The sequence below is a fragment of the Actinia tenebrosa genome, unplaced genomic scaffold, assembly GCF_029948245.1.
Source record: "Actinia tenebrosa isolate PJP-AT-01 unplaced genomic scaffold, QUT_ActTen_1.0 PGA_scaffold7__59_contigs__length_16204524, whole genome shotgun sequence".
NCBI lineage: Eukaryota > Metazoa > Cnidaria > Anthozoa > Actiniaria > Actiniidae > Actinia > Actinia tenebrosa.
The window spans coordinates 10,752,703-10,772,893 of NW_028292584.1; the positions used below are offsets into that span (position 1 = coordinate 10,752,703).

Genomic DNA, 20,191 nt, shown 5'->3' on the forward strand with positions numbered 1-20,191 from the left:
CAACTAAGGTATGTGTTTGCCGTGCCGTTAATTACATCTGCGCAAAAAGGATTCAAGGCTCGAGTTGCATCAAATCCAAGACCCGCTATATTGTTTACTGTAATCCAAGACTTAGGTTAATAATAATAATAATAATAATAATAATAATAATAATAATAACAATGATAATGATAATAATAATAAACTTTATTTGACACAGAAATCCTTCAGTAATGACTGATTTACAAAGATGCTCTGTATAATAAGAACTATAGTAAAAAATAATATAAATAAATAAATAAAGTATTCTAGGTTCACTTGTCTTATTAATGAGAAGTACACACGAAATGGGAAAGGTATTTTAATAGTTTCAAAAAAGTGTGGGCAACAAAACGTCAAATCAAGCCATCCAATTGGCTAAATTATGTAAACTTAATTATTATTCCAATTTTTTGGTTGCTATAGAAGTAACGTAGCTCAATTAGTTAAAGCACGACACGTATTCCCAAAGGCATGCTAGTATTTTGCCAGTCCATGCAGACGCATTCAAAACACTTTACTGTCACTTACAGTTAACTCAACATAACACCAGAGGATATTCCATTTTGGGTATTAGCAACCAGCTGTTCGAGACAATAAACGACTTGGATCGCATGGTCTTCGCAGATGAGTCTCTAGAAGCAAATGCAATGTGTACAAAGGTAAGTACAGTTAACGACTTTGTTTGAAAGCTTAATAATCGATCTGGGTCAACTGAAGCTTATAGAGTACTACCATTAAAGATCTCGATGTCGTTATAAACGAAGATTTGCTTCTTGAACCCGCAAGTTGTTTAACCGCACTTTAAAAACAATAGTATCAGGTTTAACATTTTCATTATATTTCGATTTTTTCCTGTTACATCATCAAAACGTGTCGAGATTGTCCTAGCTTTTTCCTTTTTTTAATTCGGAAAAAAGAAACGCTAACCAAGCGAGCTATTGGCATTCAAACTTTACTGAACTAAGAACATGTCTTCTTTTTATAGACAACTAGAACGACTGTACATACATGTCTAGAATATTTCAATTTCGTAGAGTGGTGGTTGTATGACAACCATTTTTGACATAATGATACAATTAATATCACCTGTCATACATTATTCTTGAACCTCATCTAAAACTTGATGTGCTTTTCAAATTTCTTGTATTTTTTGGATGTAAAATAGGTCGGCGACTGCGTAAGTAACTCATTTAATCATAAAGACTCTTTGTATATTATACGTGTCCGACTTCGAGGATTCACAGTCATAGTACATCAGATTTCCTGAGGATTACGGTACTCATCTAAATGTTCGCACATTTTCTCACACGGAAATGAAGAGTAAAGCGTAATCTTTATTTTATGCGTTTTGAAAATACTTCCATAAGTGGTTTATACTGCTAAAACAAGCTTGTTTCGACTTCTAGGCATTTGTTTACATTTCGTAACCAAATTACTTTTGATGCAGCTACAGCGTTCTAAATGTTGTTTACAAAGGATTGAATCCTGAGATTAATGTATATATCGCCGGCGGAATTGCTCTTGTTTCATCTCCTGTGGTTTGTGATCGTTCTATGGCAAGTTGTGATTGTCAATTTCAAAAGTTGTTGTCAATTTCTCTTGGACACGCGAATTCAATCGTTTTGCATTCGAATGGTAATCCCATAGCACTCTTCTGATTGGCTGGTATTCTAAACCATAATGGCGACTTACATGGAGGTGTGAGCCAGCAAGTTCTTTACCGCTCAAGAAAATGTTTTTATTAATCAATTCTTAATTTGTACTTGATATCTTTCGACTTCTAATGGCTCAGAAAAGCATTTAGTTGACTGAGATCTATCAAAAGGTAAAAAGTTTCGTGCTTAGAATAGAACTCTTGAGTTATTTCGAGCGAAGCGTCGCCGTTTCCAATGGTAATACAGCATCAAGTTTGTCCCGTTGTCAGTTGTCAGTCGGTTATAAGTTGTCTGTATTTACCAATCACGTAAAAAGCTTGACTAAAATTATTATCTTTTACACAAATTGGTAGTCTTACAGCTGGGGAATGGTGTTTAGCATCCTTAAAATTAGATTTTTGATGAATTCCGGCATGGTATTCTTTGGCACATATCATCTGTCTTCACGGGAACTAAATCTCTTTTAGTAGTTTCGTATATGTAGATAAATATATTTCTATAAATCGAAGTATGCTATACATCGTTCTATGAGATTATAATGTACTTGTTTCATTACGATTTTTATTGACAAATACAAATGTGAGCTCAGTTTTTGAGCTCAAGTTACAAGTAATATTGTGGTGAATTTTTACCCGTGTCAATAATAAACATCCATATTTTAGCCAACTTATTTTTAGCATAACGCTATTCATAAAAATTGCTTTTTTAACATTTATTTACATTTTTGTGGGTCTAGATGCAGGACCCCTACTATAATTTATTATTTAATTCTGATTGATCTCTTTACTTTTGCTATCCATTTTTTTATCTACAGAATAAAATGAAGAAAAAAAGATGAATATGGGAAGCTTATCTGTGGTTACCACAGAGTCTTTAAGTCCTAAGTAAGCATGACAGCTTATTATTTAATTTATGATTAAATAGAATATAGTGTTAATTAGTATTGTTAAATGCTGCTGTTTTATTATTTCAAAAAGTTATGAAAAATGATCATTGAATATAACATTGATTATTAATGCTCGCATTTAAAAAATCTATCAGCAACCTTGGTAGGTCAGTCAAAATGAATTGCACCACCTTGTATTCAGTGATTTACTGTGATTCCCAGTTACACGCAACCAACTAAACCTTCATCGCAAACGAAAAATTGAGTTTTGGTGGATGTTGAACAAAAGGGTTTATATCATTTCTATTGCTTTCTACACCAGGAATTGCAGTCAAGCGTTTGAAATTCGGAATCCATATACATCTTTAAGAAACCCCTTTGATTGATGTCTACCAAAACTCAATTTTTATTTTTTGTTTACGATTTAAGGTCTCAGTTGGTCGCATGTGACTCAGGGAATCACAGCAAAAATTAATGCATTTTGAGTGACAGATTTATATATGCATTTATATATGATAATTTATATTGTATAATTCATTGTTTATGATCTGAAATGCTGGTCAAATCAAATGAGCGGTGGATTTCAGAGAGTTCATGTGAACCCCTAAATTACAAGTATGAACCCAATCATTAGGAGCTGTATTTTTTTCTTTCGGTTCATCGAACTATAATGTAATTGCAAATATATATATATCACAATCTTTATTTTAGTCACACAGTTGAGTTTAGAAATATGCGGGATACTGATACAATCATTGTGAGAAACTGCAAAACAAGTGGCCTAGGTGAGTGTAAACCTTTTGAACTTGATGCCTTTTAATAACAATTAATTTTTTTAAATCAATATTCTCCCATCCCACTTAGGGGGACATTGATTTGATGGTCCATGCACTAAGGGCCATATCATATTAGTCAAATCCAACTAGCGGTCTATCATCCATGCTGCATTCTGATTATATGAGCTGCTAGTTGGCTATAAGTTATATGGATCTATTCAACTGACTTGTTGTATTTGACTAAAACAATAAGTCTTCTCGCCCTCATGGCCTATAATGAGTCAATAGCCCATGCATTCAGCCTTTGGCCTCATGGGCTATTGACTCATACTCCATTTGGGCTCTAGGACTAATAATTGCAAATTAAAGTCTGACTGTTTGGGAGCAATATTGATGGTGTCTTTATTACTTAATCAGTAGTTTTACAAAAAGGATATTATTTACTTTTTCTTACCCCAGGTATAAAGATTGTAGGTGGTAAAAGTACAGTTGGAGGTGGAGATTATGGAATTTTTGTGAAGAAAATTTTAGCTGGAGGTAGAGCAGAAGCAGAAGGTAAAAACAACAGTTACTTTGTGGATATTCCAACCAGGACCACTTTGATAAATAATTAGTATCATTAAGCAATATTGCCACTTAAGTTCAATATTTTAAACTAGTCAATCAGATAGCACATCAATATAATAAGAGCGTGACAACATGATAATCTGATTGGCTAAAACTGTTATCAATTAAATCTCTGTCTAGTTTACTGCTATGTGATTGGTAAGTTTTATGCAAGTGGTCCTGGTTACTGTTTCCACATAGTAATTGTACCATTTAGAGATGTAGATATATTATAATTACACACTAAAGAGAAAAAGAAAATAAAGGTACAATGCCACCTAAAATAACTAAAAAGCTATCAAGTATGTATATAGGTGACATGCACCCCTTGCATGTGCTGTCAAAGCAGCTCAATTTGGAGGACAAAACAAAAGAATTTCAACGTCATGAGAATTGTGGAAACCCATTGTCATGTCCTCCAAATTGAGCTGCATTCCAATGTGTTGCAAGTGGTCTATTTATTAAATGAAGAAAAAACTGCCATAAGCTGTTTTCCTGCATTTTGCATTGATCACTTTTCTATTATCGTGTGCACTGATATATATTGTTGTTTATCTTCAGGTCACTTAAGGGAAGGAGATCAACTATTAGAAGTTAATGGAGAGTCTATGTTAGGAATTTCTAATGACAAGTATGGACTATATTATTATGCTAACGATTGGTATTCTAAGTACTAGTGATTTAGAATACCAAGTATAATCTATCAATATTGTATAGAATATAAAGTAGTTATCATTTATTGATCTGGTTTAATTTATTTAAGGTAATCACTCTTTTTTATTATAAGGGCAATATCCTTACTCAGAAATGCTGCAGAGACCAATAATGTTAAGTTGTTAATCAGCAGAGATGGTGAAGCAAGGTAAGTAAAATGATGTTTTAAAAAAAAGACAATGCTGCTTTTAAGTAAATGCACATTCATATACTAGTTACTACTGTAGTGAAGAATATACACGATTAAGCCGTGAAAGTAGGCTTTATTCAAGTAAACCATGTGCTTACACAAACATGGCCGTCGTTACAAAACGTGAGATTCCGCTGACCTAAGGCAGGCACTTACACAGGTAACCCAACAACTAGTAATTACTAAAGAGTGTTTTTGTTAATGTTTGGTACATTAATCACTATTATCAGTACATTCACCCCTTCCTAAAGATTAAGCCTATCAATGGGATGACTTCCCCGTTGAGAGCGTCTCAGTACTATGGGGGCCTGTTTACTTTCATGGGTAGTTCCGTGATTGGCACCATTGTCAGGTAAGAGTGCTTCAGCGGGCGGCGTTGTTGCAGGTTGGACTTCAGCCGGTTGGGGTGTGGCAGATTGTGCTTCAGCTGGTGTTGGTTGCACAGGTGAGACTTCACTTATCGGCTGACCTCGGGGAGCGAGACTTCTCGTAGACACTGTTGTCTCCCGCCCATCAGGGTAGCGAACATGAGCATAATGTGGGTTCGCCTGGAGCAGGTCAACCTCATCGACGAGGGGGTCCATTTTGCTGTTTCGAACGTTACGCTTGATGTATACAGGACCAGGTACAGACAGCCAAGTAGGGATGGAGCTGCCAGTAGAGGACCGACGAGAGAAGCCCAGAAAACGCTCATGAGGCGTCTCGTTCGTTGCAGTACACAGCAGAGAACGGATTGAGTGTAAGACATCAGGGAGGACATCTTGCCAGTACTCGGCTGGGAGGGTTTTGGACTTCAGGCAAGCTGTAACAGCCTGCCAGACAGTGCCATTGTATTTCTCCACCTGTCCATTCCCGGCGGGGTTGTAACTTGTAGTGCGGCTCATCGCAATACCTTTGCTAGTCAGGAACTCTCGTAGCTCTCGACTCATGAATGATGCTCCCCTGTCTGAATGCACATAGGCCGGCATGCCAAAAAGAGAAAACAGCGTGGTAAGACACCTCACAACGGTGGGAGTGGATACATCAGGACATGGGAAGACAAACGGAAAACGAGAATACTCATCAATGATGTTTAGAAAGTACCTGTTCTTGTTGTTGGAGGGTAGAGGGCCTTTAAAGTCAATGTTTATTCTTTCAAATGGCTGGGTAGCCTTAATGAGATGAGCTTCTTCTGGCCGGTAGAACTTGGGCTTACACTCACAGCAGACAGGGCAGGCGCTTACTGTTTTCTTGACTTCTTCTAGTGAAAACGGTAAGTTTTTCGTTCGAACATAATGCCAGAGTCTGGTAACGCCTGGATGACATAGTGATTCATGAAGCTTGTAGAGGGAATCGTGAGTAGTCGTAGCACAGCTGGCTCGGGACAAGGTGTCTGGTGCCATATTCTCTTTACCGGGTCTGTAGACTATGTCAAAGCTGTAACAACTGAGCTCGATTCTCCAACGCATTATCTTGTCATTCTTGATCTTCCCTTTCTGTCGTTGGTTAAACATGTAAGAAACTGATTGTTGGTCAGTTTTTAGAGTGAAGTGGCGACCGGTGAGAAAATGTCTCCAGTGTCTTACAGATTCAACGATAGCTTGAGCCTCCTTCTCGACAGCAGAGTGCTTTAGCTCACTTCCTTGCAAAGTACGCGAAAAGAAGGCCACTGGTCTCCCATTCTGGTTGAGAGTGGCTGCCAGTGCTACTTCCGAAGCATCTGTCTCAACTTCAAAGGGGATACTTTCATCTATGGCTGAAACAATGGCTTCTGCGATGATCTTCTTTATTCCTTGAAATGCCTCTTTGGCTTCCTGAGGCAATGGAAAGGATTTACAGCTTGTGATGGGCTTTATTCGATCAGAGAAATTTGGTACCCATTGCGAGTAATAGGAGAAAAGTCCAAGACATCTGTTGAGGGATCTTGAATTGTGTGGCAGAGGAAGCTCTTTCAAGGGCCGTAACCTTTCAGGATCAGGACTAATGGTACCTTCTTCAATGACGTAACCAAGTAAAGGAAGACGGCGCGTGGAGAAGACACTCTTGCTATCGTTGAACTTAAGATTGGCATTTCGTGCAGCATCCATGAAGGATTTCAATTTGATGTCATGATCAGACTGATCCTTTCCACAGATAGTTATGTTATCCAGGTAGGGAAATACTCCTTTCAGATTATGGTCTTCGACTAGTCTCATCATTTCTCTTTGGAAGCATGCTACCCCGTTGGTTACTCCAAAAGGTAACCGGGTAAACTGATAGAGTCTGCCCTTAGCTTCAAAGGCAGTGTAAGGCTTGTCTTCGTTTTTCAATGGTATCTGGTGGTAGGCACTTTGCAGGTCAAGGGTACTGAAAACTCTAAACTGAGCGATTTCGTTGATAGTGTCACTGATTCTTGGCAATGGGAATGCATCAAGCTGTGTGAATCGGTTGATGGTCTGTGAGTAATCTATAGCCAGACGTTTCTTGTGGTTCTCGTCTTTAGTTACAACTACTTGGGCTCGCCACGGAGACTGACTGGGTTCAATGATGCCTTCCTTTTGCAATCGATCCACTTCTCCACTGATGAATGTGAGATCTTCTGCACTGTAGCGTCTGGATTTAGCAGCAACTGGATGACAATCTGATGTAAGGTTTGCAAAGGGTGAGGGCGGGTCGATGTTTAACGTAGTTAGGCCGCAGACAGATAGGGGTGGCTTTGTTCCACCATACTCAAACGTGACGTGGTCATGTTGAGACTGGAAGTCAAGTCCCAAAATGAGATCAGAGCATAGGCCGGGCATTATTGACAGGCGAAATTCCTCATAGCTGTGTCCTTGGTAGTTAAGGTTGACGGTGCAGAATCCCTCGGTTTTCGTACATAATGCTGATGCCGCCATGGACACTGTACTAGAAGAAGGATTAACAGGAATAGCAGCTGCTTCTACTAAACTTGGGTGAATATAGCTTTCGCTGCTACCACTATCAAAGAGCGCCTTCACATTCCATCCTGAATTGACTATGACAGTAGCAGATGAGGCCTTAAGAGCTTGCGGGGTCCCAACTGAGGCAAGTGATGGTGGCCAGAGGGCCGCAGAGACGTCACCAGGCTTTGACGGTTTCCCTCGACAGACTTGTGCAAAATGCCCCTTCTTCTGACATTTATGGCACACAGCATCACGAGCTGGGCATTTGGCACGGGGATGCTTAGTATTTCCACAGAAGAAACATTTGGGACCACCGGTCGTCAGTGTTGAAGCTAAGAGATTGGGGTCAGGTTGAGATGACGCTGGCGATGTGGTTTCAGGTGACACACCTACGGCTGCAGCATTGAATGGCTGAGAAACTGCGTAGCTTTCAGAACTTCGCATGGCAGAATCAAGAGCTCTAGCTTGATCGAACATTGTCTTTAGATCAAGAGTTTTATTCTCCAAAAGCCGCTGACGAATTTGATTTGATTGCAACCCAGTAATGAAGGCATCCCGGACGTTCTCTTCACAGTATTTAGCAGCCGTAACAGATTGGAAATTACATTCCTTGCTGAGCACCTTTAGAGCTTGTAAATACTGGTCCAGTGTCTCTCCAGGCTGTTGTCGTCGAGTTGCAAGAACGTGTCTCGCGTAAATTTCGTTAGTTGGTCTAACGTAAACATTTTGAAGCGATTGCATAGCGGATTCGTAGCTTGGATATCCTTCGATGTACTCAAAGACTGCAGGTGAAACGAAATTGGTTAACACTCCGAATTTATTGAGACCTTCATCGGGCAGCACTGAGAGAAAATTCTCGAAAGTTCGTTTCCAGTGTATCCACGCTTTGGATGCTCCAGTATCACTTGGATCGACGCCGAAACGTTCAGGACGTAAAACTTTATCCATTTTTGGTTACTTGAATAAATTGTAGTGAAGAATATACACGATTAAGCCGTGAAAGTAGGCTTTATTCAAGTAAACCATGTGCTTACACAAACATGGCCGTCGTTACAAAACGTGAGATTCCGCTGACCTAAGGCAGGCACTTACACAGGTAACCCAACAACTAGTAATTACTAAAGAGTGTTTTTGTTAATGTTTGGTACATTAATCACTATTATCAGTACAACTACTAAGTCTTTACTTGATCAAGATTTGTTTTTTTGCAATTTTGGTAAAAATTTGAATGTTATGTTCAAATTGCATGCATTAAAATATTTGGATGGAAAAGTGCTGTAATGTGTATTCTTTTTCATAACAGGGAAGACTTTACAGCGTTAATGGCAGCTTTGAATGGCAATGGCTTTGGTATGCTTAATGGTCCAGGAGCTTTTGATCTTATTAGAAGTGGTAGTAGGGGGAGTTCAAGGGCTTCAACACCTTCACCAACAATGGGTATTTCTATTTTTTCTTCAATTGTGATATATATCTGGAAATCGATTATTGCTTATTGAGTTTTTATTGAGAGTACATAGAATAATCTGGAATTGCATTTTTCCTATTATTTTTGATTAAAGACCTAATTATATTTTAAATAGGAAAAAGATCTTGGGTCATGAGTGCAGGAAGAATGTCACCATTGGCATTAGGAAGACATGGAAGCCCAAACTGGTCTCCATCAAACTCTCTTGACAGACCACCACCGAGCTTACAAAGAATGCAAGCTGTAGACTTATCATCTACTGCAGAACTACGAAATCCTGGTATGTCTTAAATCCAACCTTTGAAATTGAAATGCTAGTAACTATGGCATTAGCCTGGCAGTCAATATAATTGTTTAAGCTGTTCATGTTACTCACTGTAGATTAATTCTTATTTGAATTATTTTTTTACAGCTCCAGTAGATCCACCACCATACCAAAGAAGTAGGGACATGTTTCAACTAAATCTTGGGACAGTGCCTAGCACTAGCTCTTGGAATGGTGCTTCTAATATTCCGTTTTCACATCAAATGAATGGAGACAATTCCCATGCAAATAAATTCTCCCCAAAACATGCAGGAACAGAATTGCAGAGTGACTCGGAGGTGACTATTGACTCTGGTCTACCAACTGATCGACACTCAAGTACTCCTTCACCTAACTTTGATAGTCCTGGTGAGCTACAAGTAATAAGAATCCCTATAACTACAGGACTAGGGTTGTGCATTGTTGGTGGTACAAATAGATCTGAAGGACCTCATATTTATGTTGACAACTTGATTGATGGTGGAGATGCTCAAAAGGTAAGAGGGACATTCTTAATAACTTGAATTACAGTGCATAGTCTACTACTTAATTTCTCATGCTACAAATAATCTTGAAAATATTTATCAGAGGCTTGGCAAACTCTTTCTCGATAATAATTGACATAATCTGAGCATTTTTGTGACAGCCAACCACTTCACCCCTTCCCCACCTCCATGTCCTAAATAATACTTTGATCAACTCCTGTTATACATATTAAAAAGACAATTTATTGAATTTTCATTGGATAATATGGTGAGTCCGTAGTCATAGTGTTATTATTATTATGATTATTATGATTATCATTATTAAGATATCAAAATTGATAAATTATAGAAATTGACCACCTAAAGGGTGATATTAATTTTTCAAATCTGGATTATTGCATTGGGGATGATTTGAATAATTTGCATTTTGAAGGCAAAGGATATTGTTTACATTACTGGTACCTGCACTGTGGGCTAGCCTCATCATAAAATTCATGTTCTTTTCTTCTTCCACAATGTTTTCTTTTTACCAAGAACTAGTCAGGAAATTTTAACAACTATTTGGCATAAAATTTATAGGATAACAGATTGCAGCAAGGAGACCAACTTGTAACAGTCAATGGGGAGACATATGTAGGAGTTACTCATGAACAGGCAAAATCTTTGCTAACTCGTTTAAAACTCAGGTTAGTTCACTACTTAATATTTTTTTGAATATTTGCCATTAAATTGAATATGAAAATAGTATATAATAGTTCTTTTTCCATCTAATGTTTTAAATTGTTTATTGATCTTCATGCTTCAAATTTTAGGAAGCTTGATTGTCAATATCAAATTTATAGAACTTTTATGTATCCAGAAGGATGTTTCCAGATGATTCTAATTGCTGGAATTTAATTTATCACAAACATATTTAAGAATTCTTCCTTATATTGATAAATTACACTATAATAATACTTCTAAGTAGAGAGATTTTAAAAAATAATATTATTTTATTTCTAAGTAGAGAGATGAAAGGGTATAAATCTTCAAAGTCTCAGTCACATTCGCTTTCTTGGATGATATTAATAATATCATTTCCAGTTAAATATGATTTGAATAGAGTTTTTGTAACTTAGAATATTAAGAGTTCTCAATTATTTTTGGAACTAGCTTGTAATTGAATTGAATTAATAAGCCTTGTACTACCAGGTGAAACAGAAATCTTATGTTACTTAATTACTTAATGGTAGAGTGCAAACAATATATATCCGTGAAATATTAGTAATACTAACTTACACTATTTTATGCTAATTTTATTGTTTTCTTTTGTTTAACTAGCACTATTTTGAACAATTTAGTAATTAGTGTTTCACGGATATATTGTTTGCACTCTAGTAGCAGTATTTTCGTATCAAGAGCTGTGATCAAAAAAGTTGCTTTTTAGTTTGCTATTATCCAAAATAAATCTAGGACAATAGGTTGCTGTGGGTTTTTGTAGTTTGTTTGGTAATATGTGAGGAGTCACTAAATATTTAATGAGAACAAATACCTTCCAAGGAAACCCCTTGCAAACAATGAGGTTACTTCAGTATAGTTATTGGAGTCGCTAGATGAGAATCTCCAGAAAATCTTGTCGTGACAGTTTAAAAAATATTTGAATCCATTATAACAAGGGATAATTATTAAAATCTGTAACTGTTACACTAGAAATTTCAGAGAGAATTTGTATTTATGAAGTGCTTATATAAATATGACAGTAATATAGTTGTTCACACACATACTTCTCTCTCCATGATTACTTTCTAAATTCAATTGCAAAAAATTATGAGGGCTAAAACAGATTTTCTAGTTTTATAATAATCCTTTTTAGTTTCAGTTTGGTATCTTTTAATTCTCACTTGGACCTTCAGGGAACTGCCATGAATAATTGATAGTTTTTACACATCCTTAACTTTACATGTTAATGCTAATAGAAAAGACATTAATACTTGAATATCTCAAAACTCCATTCTAATTGTCTCATTAAGAGTCTTGAAGCATCTTTATCCATTATCCATTATCCATTTAATTTGAGTGACAATGAATTTTAGCTCACACCTCATCCTCTTGTCCTCTCTTCATCCTGTCCTTTAAAGGATTTTTTTGTAAAAAAATTGTAATGTTATGTTCTTGATGTTTTTTATCTTAAAATTAGAATTATTATATTCTGATGACACCTGGCCTAGAAATAATTCATTTTGTATCAATTAAAGCTGAAGTCAGGATTAGCATCATTGGGAATGATTGAAAAATGAAGCTGACTTCTTTTGGAATTTAGTTTTTAAAGTATTCTCATTCTTGCTAATATCTATTATCACAGAAATAATTAATTTTTTTTATCTGTTTACAGGAAAGACATAACTGAAATAGAGATTGCTTTTATCCGAGGAGGACACAGCACGCTTGGCCAATACAGTCCACCAAATCATTTAGTGAATGGAAGTAGCCCTGGATCAAGTCATTATGCTGAGGGTAACAACCAACTAGAATCACCACCTTTGTCAAGCCGTTCATCACCAGATAATGGTGCAGATTTAAGTAATACAGATTCTGAGTTGAATGAAATGTTGCAGACATCAGGAAGTTCTGGTGAAATGCACCCATCTGGAGTTCCAAGATCATCTCCCTTTATCGCTAATGGAATGCCTGTTTACTCTAGTAACCAAACACCCATAACTACCCAACTGTCTATGCCTCCTCAGTCCCTGAGTCATGTTCAGAGTGGACTTCACCAACAGCACTTTGCGCATAGTACCGCAAGCCTTCCCCCTCACGTTAACAATGGCTTTTATCCAACATTGTCTTCAACTCCTACTTCACATATGAATGGATTACCGAATGGGCATCCACTTTCAATGGCTTACTCTACTCAAGGCCAAATAAATGGTAAGAAAGATGACTCATTTTCGGTAAGCTTAAATCTTTACAAAGCTCGACTTATATTCGTACAGATTTGTACATTCTAAGATATTTATATATGAATTTAATTTGATAATGGCTTTATCCCTCGTACGTTTGTAGTTTTGCGTTTTTGTACGGTCTTTTGTTTTTTGTTTTTTTTTTGCAAATAAAAATGCAAAAACGTTAACTAAACTATAAACTATGCTTGTAAACTAAATATGATGTTCAAGATATCTTAATTGCTATTTTTCAGCCCTTGTTTCTTTTCTCTGCCGTTTTTTCTCGAGCATTTTCTCAAAGAAAATCTTGAAGACTGAAAAAAGAAAAGTGGATACGAAAAGGCGCGCTTTTTGACGCACGCGTAGGAATCGAAAAATGGCGCCAAAAAGATTTCGCGCCAAAAAACAACTCCGTGATTCGGACAATATTTTTTAGCATTTTACAGCTATTTCACCAAGATATTTGATGGTTTATCTGATTATCTGAGAAAACTTTAATCCAAATTAAAACGAAGATATATAATATAACATTAAAATTAGAAATATATATATAATATATAAGTTTTGTTCGTATGTAAGGGAAATCACGAAAAAGTCATGTAAAGTTTCTTCGAAAGCAATCCATGTAATACTTCCATCTGCGTTTGACGTTTCACGGTTTAGCTTCAGCCTAGGAAATGAAAAGTGGGTTTACAATAAACTGAATTCTGTTGACAAATTACTGCGTATGTATAGATGTTTTGTTTTCCAGACATAATTACTCATATATAACCTTTTTAGTGAACTGTGCAAAAGAAATTTCTCTTTTCGTTTCTTCCCACTCCTCATTTTTGATGTCGGGGTCGATATAAATCGTCTCTTAATTTTCCCTTCAGGATTTGTTCCAGGCATGCATCCAACATCATCTCATGGCCAGCATCAATTAGGTAATGGATCAATCCAAATAAGTCCCATAGCACCCACGCTACAGCCATCCTCAGTGCCATTTTACTTACAACAAGATTTAGAAGCACTCAGACGTGTGTCTGAGCAATATCCACCTCCAGCCGTCAGTCAACAAACTTCTCCATGCAATGGTATTCAACGAAGTTCACCAGAATCAGCAGCACAGTCGCTTTCCCAACGACAAAGAAGAAACAGAATTGACAGAAGTACTAGGAAACTATCACTCGATCCATATACGAAACTAAAAGTGGAAAAACTAGAAGTAGTAAGTATCTTTTTTTGGTTTTGTTTTGTTTGGGTTTTATTCCTATCCTGCCAATTGATCCACTTCATGTTTTTATAGGCGTTAAGATATTTAGGATTTGAACCGACAGAAGAACAGCAGAGAATTCTGCGATCCAGGCTACCAATCGACCATAATGGTTGTACGACGTATGGAGGTAAACTGTAGTAAAATTTGATATTCCTTATCTCTCCTCAAGGGAAAAAAATGCCTCAAATAGAGGAATTCTTTTTTTCTTCTTATTGATAGTCACGTGCACTTTTTCCTCTCGTTGAGATAGTTTACATTCTTTTCACAGATTTCGTAAATACTGCAAGACAAGTTTTCGCTGTCAAGTTAAATGAATCCCATTTAAATACTTCCGCTTTTCAGTTTGCCATCCAGGACATCAATGCCATGGAAAGAAAGGTATGAAAAAAGATGAAGGGATAGGTTTTGAGGGTCTACGAAATCATGCAGTCATGCAATCATTCAACCATGCAAGAGAAAACTAAGGATTGGGCATATCTGTGACCAGAAGTTCATAACTAGTTATGCCTTATCTCACAGATGCGACATATGTAATTATACATTTTTGCAGATTCAGTTAGAGTCTCAACAGTCTCAAGAGTCTCAACAGTCATCCTCAGAAGCAGAAGCAGCAGCAAAGAAGGCATCAGAAGATGTCGAGAGACTTCGTCGAGAAAGAGATGAGGCGCTTAGAGAGGTGCAACATCTCAGAAAAGCGTTGAAAAGAAAGGAACAAGAGTGCCAGGAATCTTCAGAAGAAGTTATGAAAACTCGACGGGTAGAGATTAAATTTCGTTTGAAACATTTATGTAATTACCTACTTGTTTGTTTATTTACTTTTGCAGTGCATCTCTTAATTGACCAACTTCGTATTCCAGGAAACCCAAGCGTTACTTGATGAAAGTCATTCACTGCAGAATAGGATTCATTTGGCTTCACAGGCGCAAGAAGCATCAAAAAGTGTGGAGCAAGATTACGAAGAGGTACCAAAATAACACAGCTCCTCTAATGTCTTCAATCCAAACTCTATTATTTTCATTTTGAAGTTCGTAAATCTAACTCGAGGGCTTTTCTTCTCTCATAGATTATTAAGCTTCTTGAACATGAAGTCGATGACTTAAAACTGAAAAACTCCCAGAAAACGCCTGATCCTGTAAGTTCCGACTTATTGACAGCTCCTCAGAATCGCGAAATAACTGCGCAGTCTCTACTACAATGAACGGGCGAAAATGTCATATTTTAATAACACGGGAATTTACCAAATGCGCGCAAAAAAAATTAATTAACGTTTTAAAATAATATGTTTTTGATCAGAAATGTGGTTGCAGAACGCACTTCAGAGATTGCGCGCACCTTCAATAGCAAACTGCGCAAATCGGATGTATAACATCAAAAATCCTGCTTTTTCTTTCTGCTAACGATTTGGTTCAAAGATATTTAATAGATTTTCCTTTGAACTTCACAGAAAGAATTGGAAGAACTTCAAAAACGACTTGTAGTTCTGGGCTGTCAACTTCGGAAGGCTGAAGTTAGTAAACGAACATACGAAGTGTCTATGGAAAAATTAATTCGCTTTGCAGAGGTATGTGAACGTTAATTCGTGCACGAGAAGGAAATACACCGAGTTTATGACAAAGGTTTATCTTTCTTTCAGCTCGTTCACGATGTCCTTTCGCAAAACAGCCCTGGGATGTAAGTAGTAACAACTAACTGCAATATTTCTGCATTAGTTTTGTTAAATAGATGGATGAACAATTACTTTCCTGTTTTGTTAAGCTGCATTTGATTCCTTACCTTTGTTTTTTGTTTAGGCATCAGCAAAGGGGAAGAGGGGAGCCTGCAAGAAAGGATGCATCAGGCAGTGCTCGCCCACCATCATATCTTGCTCGGCATGCCAAGCATAACCCAAATACCCTTGCAAAAGAAGCAAGAGATGTTGTTAAGTCAGTAAAAGCACTCATTGAAGAAGAACGTAAGTTTACATGATATACATCTTTCCATAGCCAGGATTTTCTGAAAGTGGAAGGGAGTAAAACAAAAAAAAAACGCCATTTTGCTTGAGCACCCGAAAGACCTACACGACATTACGTTTTATTTTTGTTTTATTTTTATGAAACATGAAAATAAAGCAATATAAAAGTCAGTGTATAAATTCTAAAAAGCTGCCATTTTGTTGCCACAGAGGGAAATCCTGACCCCTTGGCCCCTCTGCCTTTGGTCTCAGAGATTGCAGGTCGATTTGGAATTGTTTTTTTTTTTTTTTATACATTTGTTTCAAAAAGTAACATGATCTTGCTATTGTTCATTTTTCAGCACTTCCATTTGGTTGGGAAGAAGCATATACTCCTGATGGTGTCAGATATTATATCAAGTATGTATACAATTCTAATGTCAAGTTACAAGTCAGGGTCCAGGGGCGGCGGAAGCGGGGGGGCCGGGGGGGCACTGGCCCCCCCACTAGATTTTTTGGGGGGGCCTGGCCCCCCCAGAATATAATGCCTCACACACAAAAAAAAAAACGCATGAGATTTGGTTATGATTACCATTATTTATTATTTTGATATTACATAATTTTCTGTATCTAAAAAATATACGATATATCTAGCGACGACTTGCATCATTTTTGTGTCTCTCAGCACAATTGCAAGTGGTTTAATGCACGCAAAATGTTACTGATTGAAATATCACACATACACGTTTGTAATCAAGCTAAACAGGGAGGGGGAGGGGGGGTCATTTCAAGGTACCGTGAAATATTGGAGTGTCCCCCCAAAATTTTTCAGCTTCCGCCGCCCCTGGGGTCAGATCTAGCACAAAAGGTTCAGGGCTGTACGCTCCACCAACACCCCCTCCCCTCCTAAATGAGCTAAAAGAAACAATAACATGTGGGAAAAAATTCGTAAGATTGATTTTAAATGCAAATCTTGAATTCATTCCAATTTCCTACATGTAGTATTAATTTAGTATTAGGAAGTTTTATCATAATTTCCAACTAGATCCAGAGAAAAACAGCATTGTGAAAAAAAACAAAGGCCAACAATCTGGCATTGCTATGGTAACCCCAGAAACAATGGCAAATGAAATTTTGTTCCCAAGTTGCAAACTTGGTGAAGCTTCAAAGCAATTGCTAAATGTTTTCACTATGAAATCTTGATTTCAAATGATCGACCCTTTGGCAAAATAAACTACTGCAAACCTCTGTAAGAGAAATTACTTTATATATTAATAATTGTTTTTGTTTTTTCAGTCATGTGACTCAACAAACATCCTGGCTCCATCCTGTAACACATGTCCAACATCTTCCACCAATAATGGAGAATAAAGATGAAGGTGTTAAAGAAACCAGAACATAGCAAGGAACAGGACTTTTTGACTAGATGCATATTTTATTCTATTTACATTTTAAAACCTGAAGACAAAAGCTTTTTTACTGTACAGTCAACAAGGCTAACATAATATTACATAAGAACTGTAAGTTCCCAGTAATAGAGTGAAGGCGTTTAAACCGTGAAATAAAAATTATTAGTCAACGTGTAATAGTCAAATAGAAACAAAAGAAAACAATGGAATTCTGGTCTACTAAAGTGCATTAGTCTAATATCTATTTCATATTGGGTTTAATGACTTCACTCTAACCCCTCCTCCTCATCCTCCTAGGACCCACGTTTGGTATCTTAAATTCATTTAATTGACAAAAAAAAAAACATTATTCTTGACTGGAAACACAGGAAAATATATAAACCCATCGATAAACCTTACAAATGAGTATAAGCTCATGGCTTATAACTCGGATTTTATAGTATATCCCTAATTTTTATTGTCAATGTTTTCAATTGTCAATTTTTATCAATGATTGTGTTTTTATATTTCTGATAGTTTTATTTTCTTTATACGAAGGATGTTCAGCTTCTCCAAGGATTTTTAACATGGCAAAATTACATCTGGTTTGACATAACTTTGGCCACTCAGATTTTGAAGTTTATTTGCAATTTAGTTGGTAGGAACTCATGACTAGAATTCAAATATTTACTGGAATTGCATCTTTAAATCAAATACTTTTCAAAATTTGTATTCCAGACAAGGTACAGAATTCAATTCTCAAAATTCGTTCCAAAATGTGAACTTGCAAACTAACTTCACAAATGGAGTGGCTGAAATTTCATGAAATCAACTGTAATTGGTAGAGAAAATCAAGAACTTCTAAGCTTAAAAGGGTTTCAAATTTCCAAAGTCCAGAGTGGATATACCTTGTTTGAAAGTAATCATTAATGGTTCAATCATTGTAAGGGGATTCAAATTTTTCACCAGCTTATTTCATGCTAGATCAAACCTCTATTCATTATGTAATGAAACCTATAACATAGTTTAAGTATAATGCATGCTGTGATCGATTAATTTATTAGCATGTGTCAGTGTATATACAAAACTCTATTTACTGCATGCTAACATACTTTAGAAACCTCCCTAATGTGCTAAAGATTTTATTGAGAAATTGAAAGTATAATTTTTTAAATTAACAGGATTTTTTTTTCAGTTTTCTCATTTCATATTGCAGGGTCATAGCCACCAGTATGGTTGGTCTTGTTTTAACTGGACCACTTAATTTTTACCATTAGAACCATGACTGGTCAACTTTTTTTTAAACTGAGTGACTGTCAAAATGGTGGCTATGGCTCTGTATTGTTTATATGTAAATATTTTTTCAATAAATGAGAAATTTATGTCAGATTCTACCCTTAACATGGATTAATTTTCTCTGCAACTTTGCAAAAGTGTTTACACAGTGCATCGGAGGTGCAGTTTTTGCCAAAAGTAAAAACAAATTTTACTTTTTGCATCAATTGCTGCAGCTCGGCATTTTTTTTTCAAATTGGGCTGTAGGCTACATGCTGCAATGCTCAATGCAACTTATATCGCAACGCTATTGGAAGACAAGTTGCAAAACCCAAGTTGCAGAGAAAATTGCTCCTTGTAGCAAGCCTTTATACTTTTCAAAATTACCTCTTGGACAGGATGCAAACAGGATATAAAAAAGAAATCCCTTTTCCTCAGTGGAATTTCTTTTTTTAGTTTCCCTTAAGATAACAGTCTATATTTAACAAAGTAACGAACTCCAATTAACAGTGATTGTATCTACTTGGCCAATCAAGTTTTATTAAATTTTCCCCAAGTAAAATTTATATGTCATAAGAATTTTCAAATAAAAATATACTTTCCTGTGAAATGAAAATTTTTACCACATTGGTAAAAATCCTATTTACATTTCTTTTTTCAATGTTTTGATATTTTTTTATTGATTGGTTGATTTGTTATTATTGCTGTGAAAACTTAGTGCCAATAGTATGGCCGGACCAAATGTTGGATTAAATTGCAAAATAAAGATATACATTTTACACTTTGTGCTTGACTGGACTACATTTATATCATGTCAACTGAGCTTATTTTTATATACAGTCAATTAAAAAAATGTTGTCAACAACCAAATCAAGCCTACGCGACTGAACTGAAAGGAACTCTGGGTATTAATCATCGAAGCCGAGTTGACTCCATAATTTTATCTGACTAGTTATGCCTGGTTTACAGCACGAACCTTTGTAGGAGAGCAGGAAGTGTTGGAGGAGACGTTTTTTTAATGCCTTCATATTTTCGAAATTGTGAACTGAATCATAACTACTTTGTTTTTCTTTCCCTAAACCCAAAGACATACATTTGATGGATTGTTTCTCGCCATTATTATCTTATTACTAGCTGGAACAATTAATTCAGAACGAATATTTAACCGCTTCAGTGAATTTTACCCATATTCCTTTCGGTCCAGTCACGTAGGCTTGAGCCGGTCGACGACAAAGTTTTTTGAATTGACTGTATAGTCTAAGTCTAAAATGTCCCGAATTAAACCCCTTCAGTTTTTTCTCTTTTAAAAATTTCTATTAAATCCACATTACAAGGGTAAATGGCAGTGACTATTGCACCAGCAAAAAATAGTGAAAATCTTTGAGAAAAATGTTTTGGCAGACCTACAGGTGTTGTTATGATTGCACATAGGAAA

The 20,191-nt window shown here is 36.4% G+C and overlaps 1 protein-coding gene across 3 annotated transcripts; it reads left to right on the forward strand.

Annotated features, from left to right (window-relative positions):
* Positions 1 to 455: 455 nt before the first annotated feature.
* Positions 456 to 19,542, forward strand: LOC116296237 (syntaxin-binding protein 4). 3 transcript variants are annotated; one of them, XR_004197107.2, is made up of 23 exons: positions 456 to 680; positions 2,491 to 2,560; positions 3,274 to 3,347; positions 3,798 to 3,893; positions 4,506 to 4,575; positions 4,732 to 4,806; positions 9,034 to 9,167; positions 9,311 to 9,475; positions 9,608 to 9,996; positions 10,564 to 10,670; positions 12,356 to 12,891; positions 13,781 to 14,115; positions 14,194 to 14,290; positions 14,432 to 14,541; positions 14,714 to 14,920; positions 15,021 to 15,125; positions 15,227 to 15,295; positions 15,608 to 15,724; positions 15,797 to 15,834; positions 15,954 to 16,114; positions 16,456 to 16,513; positions 17,390 to 17,613; positions 18,040 to 19,542. XR_004197107.2 is itself a non-coding variant. In XM_031704230.2 (22 exons), the coding sequence occupies exons 2-22, from the start codon at positions 2,511 to 2,513 to the stop codon at positions 17,493 to 17,495; spliced, it is 3,099 nt and encodes a 1,032-aa protein (XP_031560090.2). In that variant the 5' UTR covers positions 456 to 680; positions 2,491 to 2,510; the 3' UTR covers positions 17,496 to 19,542. The 3 variants fall into 3 exon arrangements, 2 of the variants coding, with proteins under 2 accessions (XP_031560090.2, XP_031560091.2); XM_031704230.2 differs by having other exon boundaries at positions 17,390 to 19,542; XM_031704231.2 differs by lacking the exon at positions 456 to 680 and adding an exon at positions 1,694 to 1,846 and having other exon boundaries at positions 17,390 to 19,542.
* The last annotated feature ends 649 nt before the right edge of the window (positions 19,543 to 20,191 follow it).

What these genes read in the sequence shown, in the direction of transcription:
- LOC116296237 (XM_031704230.2), top strand. Translation starts at nt 2,511, where the DNA reads ATGAATATGGGAAGCTTATCTGTGGTTACCACAGAGTCTTTAAGTCCT. An exon ending in AGCAGAGATGGTGAAGCAAG is followed by an intron (nt 4,807 to 9,033) that starts GTAAGTAAAATG and finishes TTTTCATAACAG; the next exon opens with GGAAGACTTTACAGCGTTAA. An exon ending in ATGGTGGAGATGCTCAAAAG is followed by an intron (nt 9,997 to 10,563) that starts GTAAGAGGGACA and finishes TAAAATTTATAG; the next exon opens with GATAACAGATTGCAGCAAGG.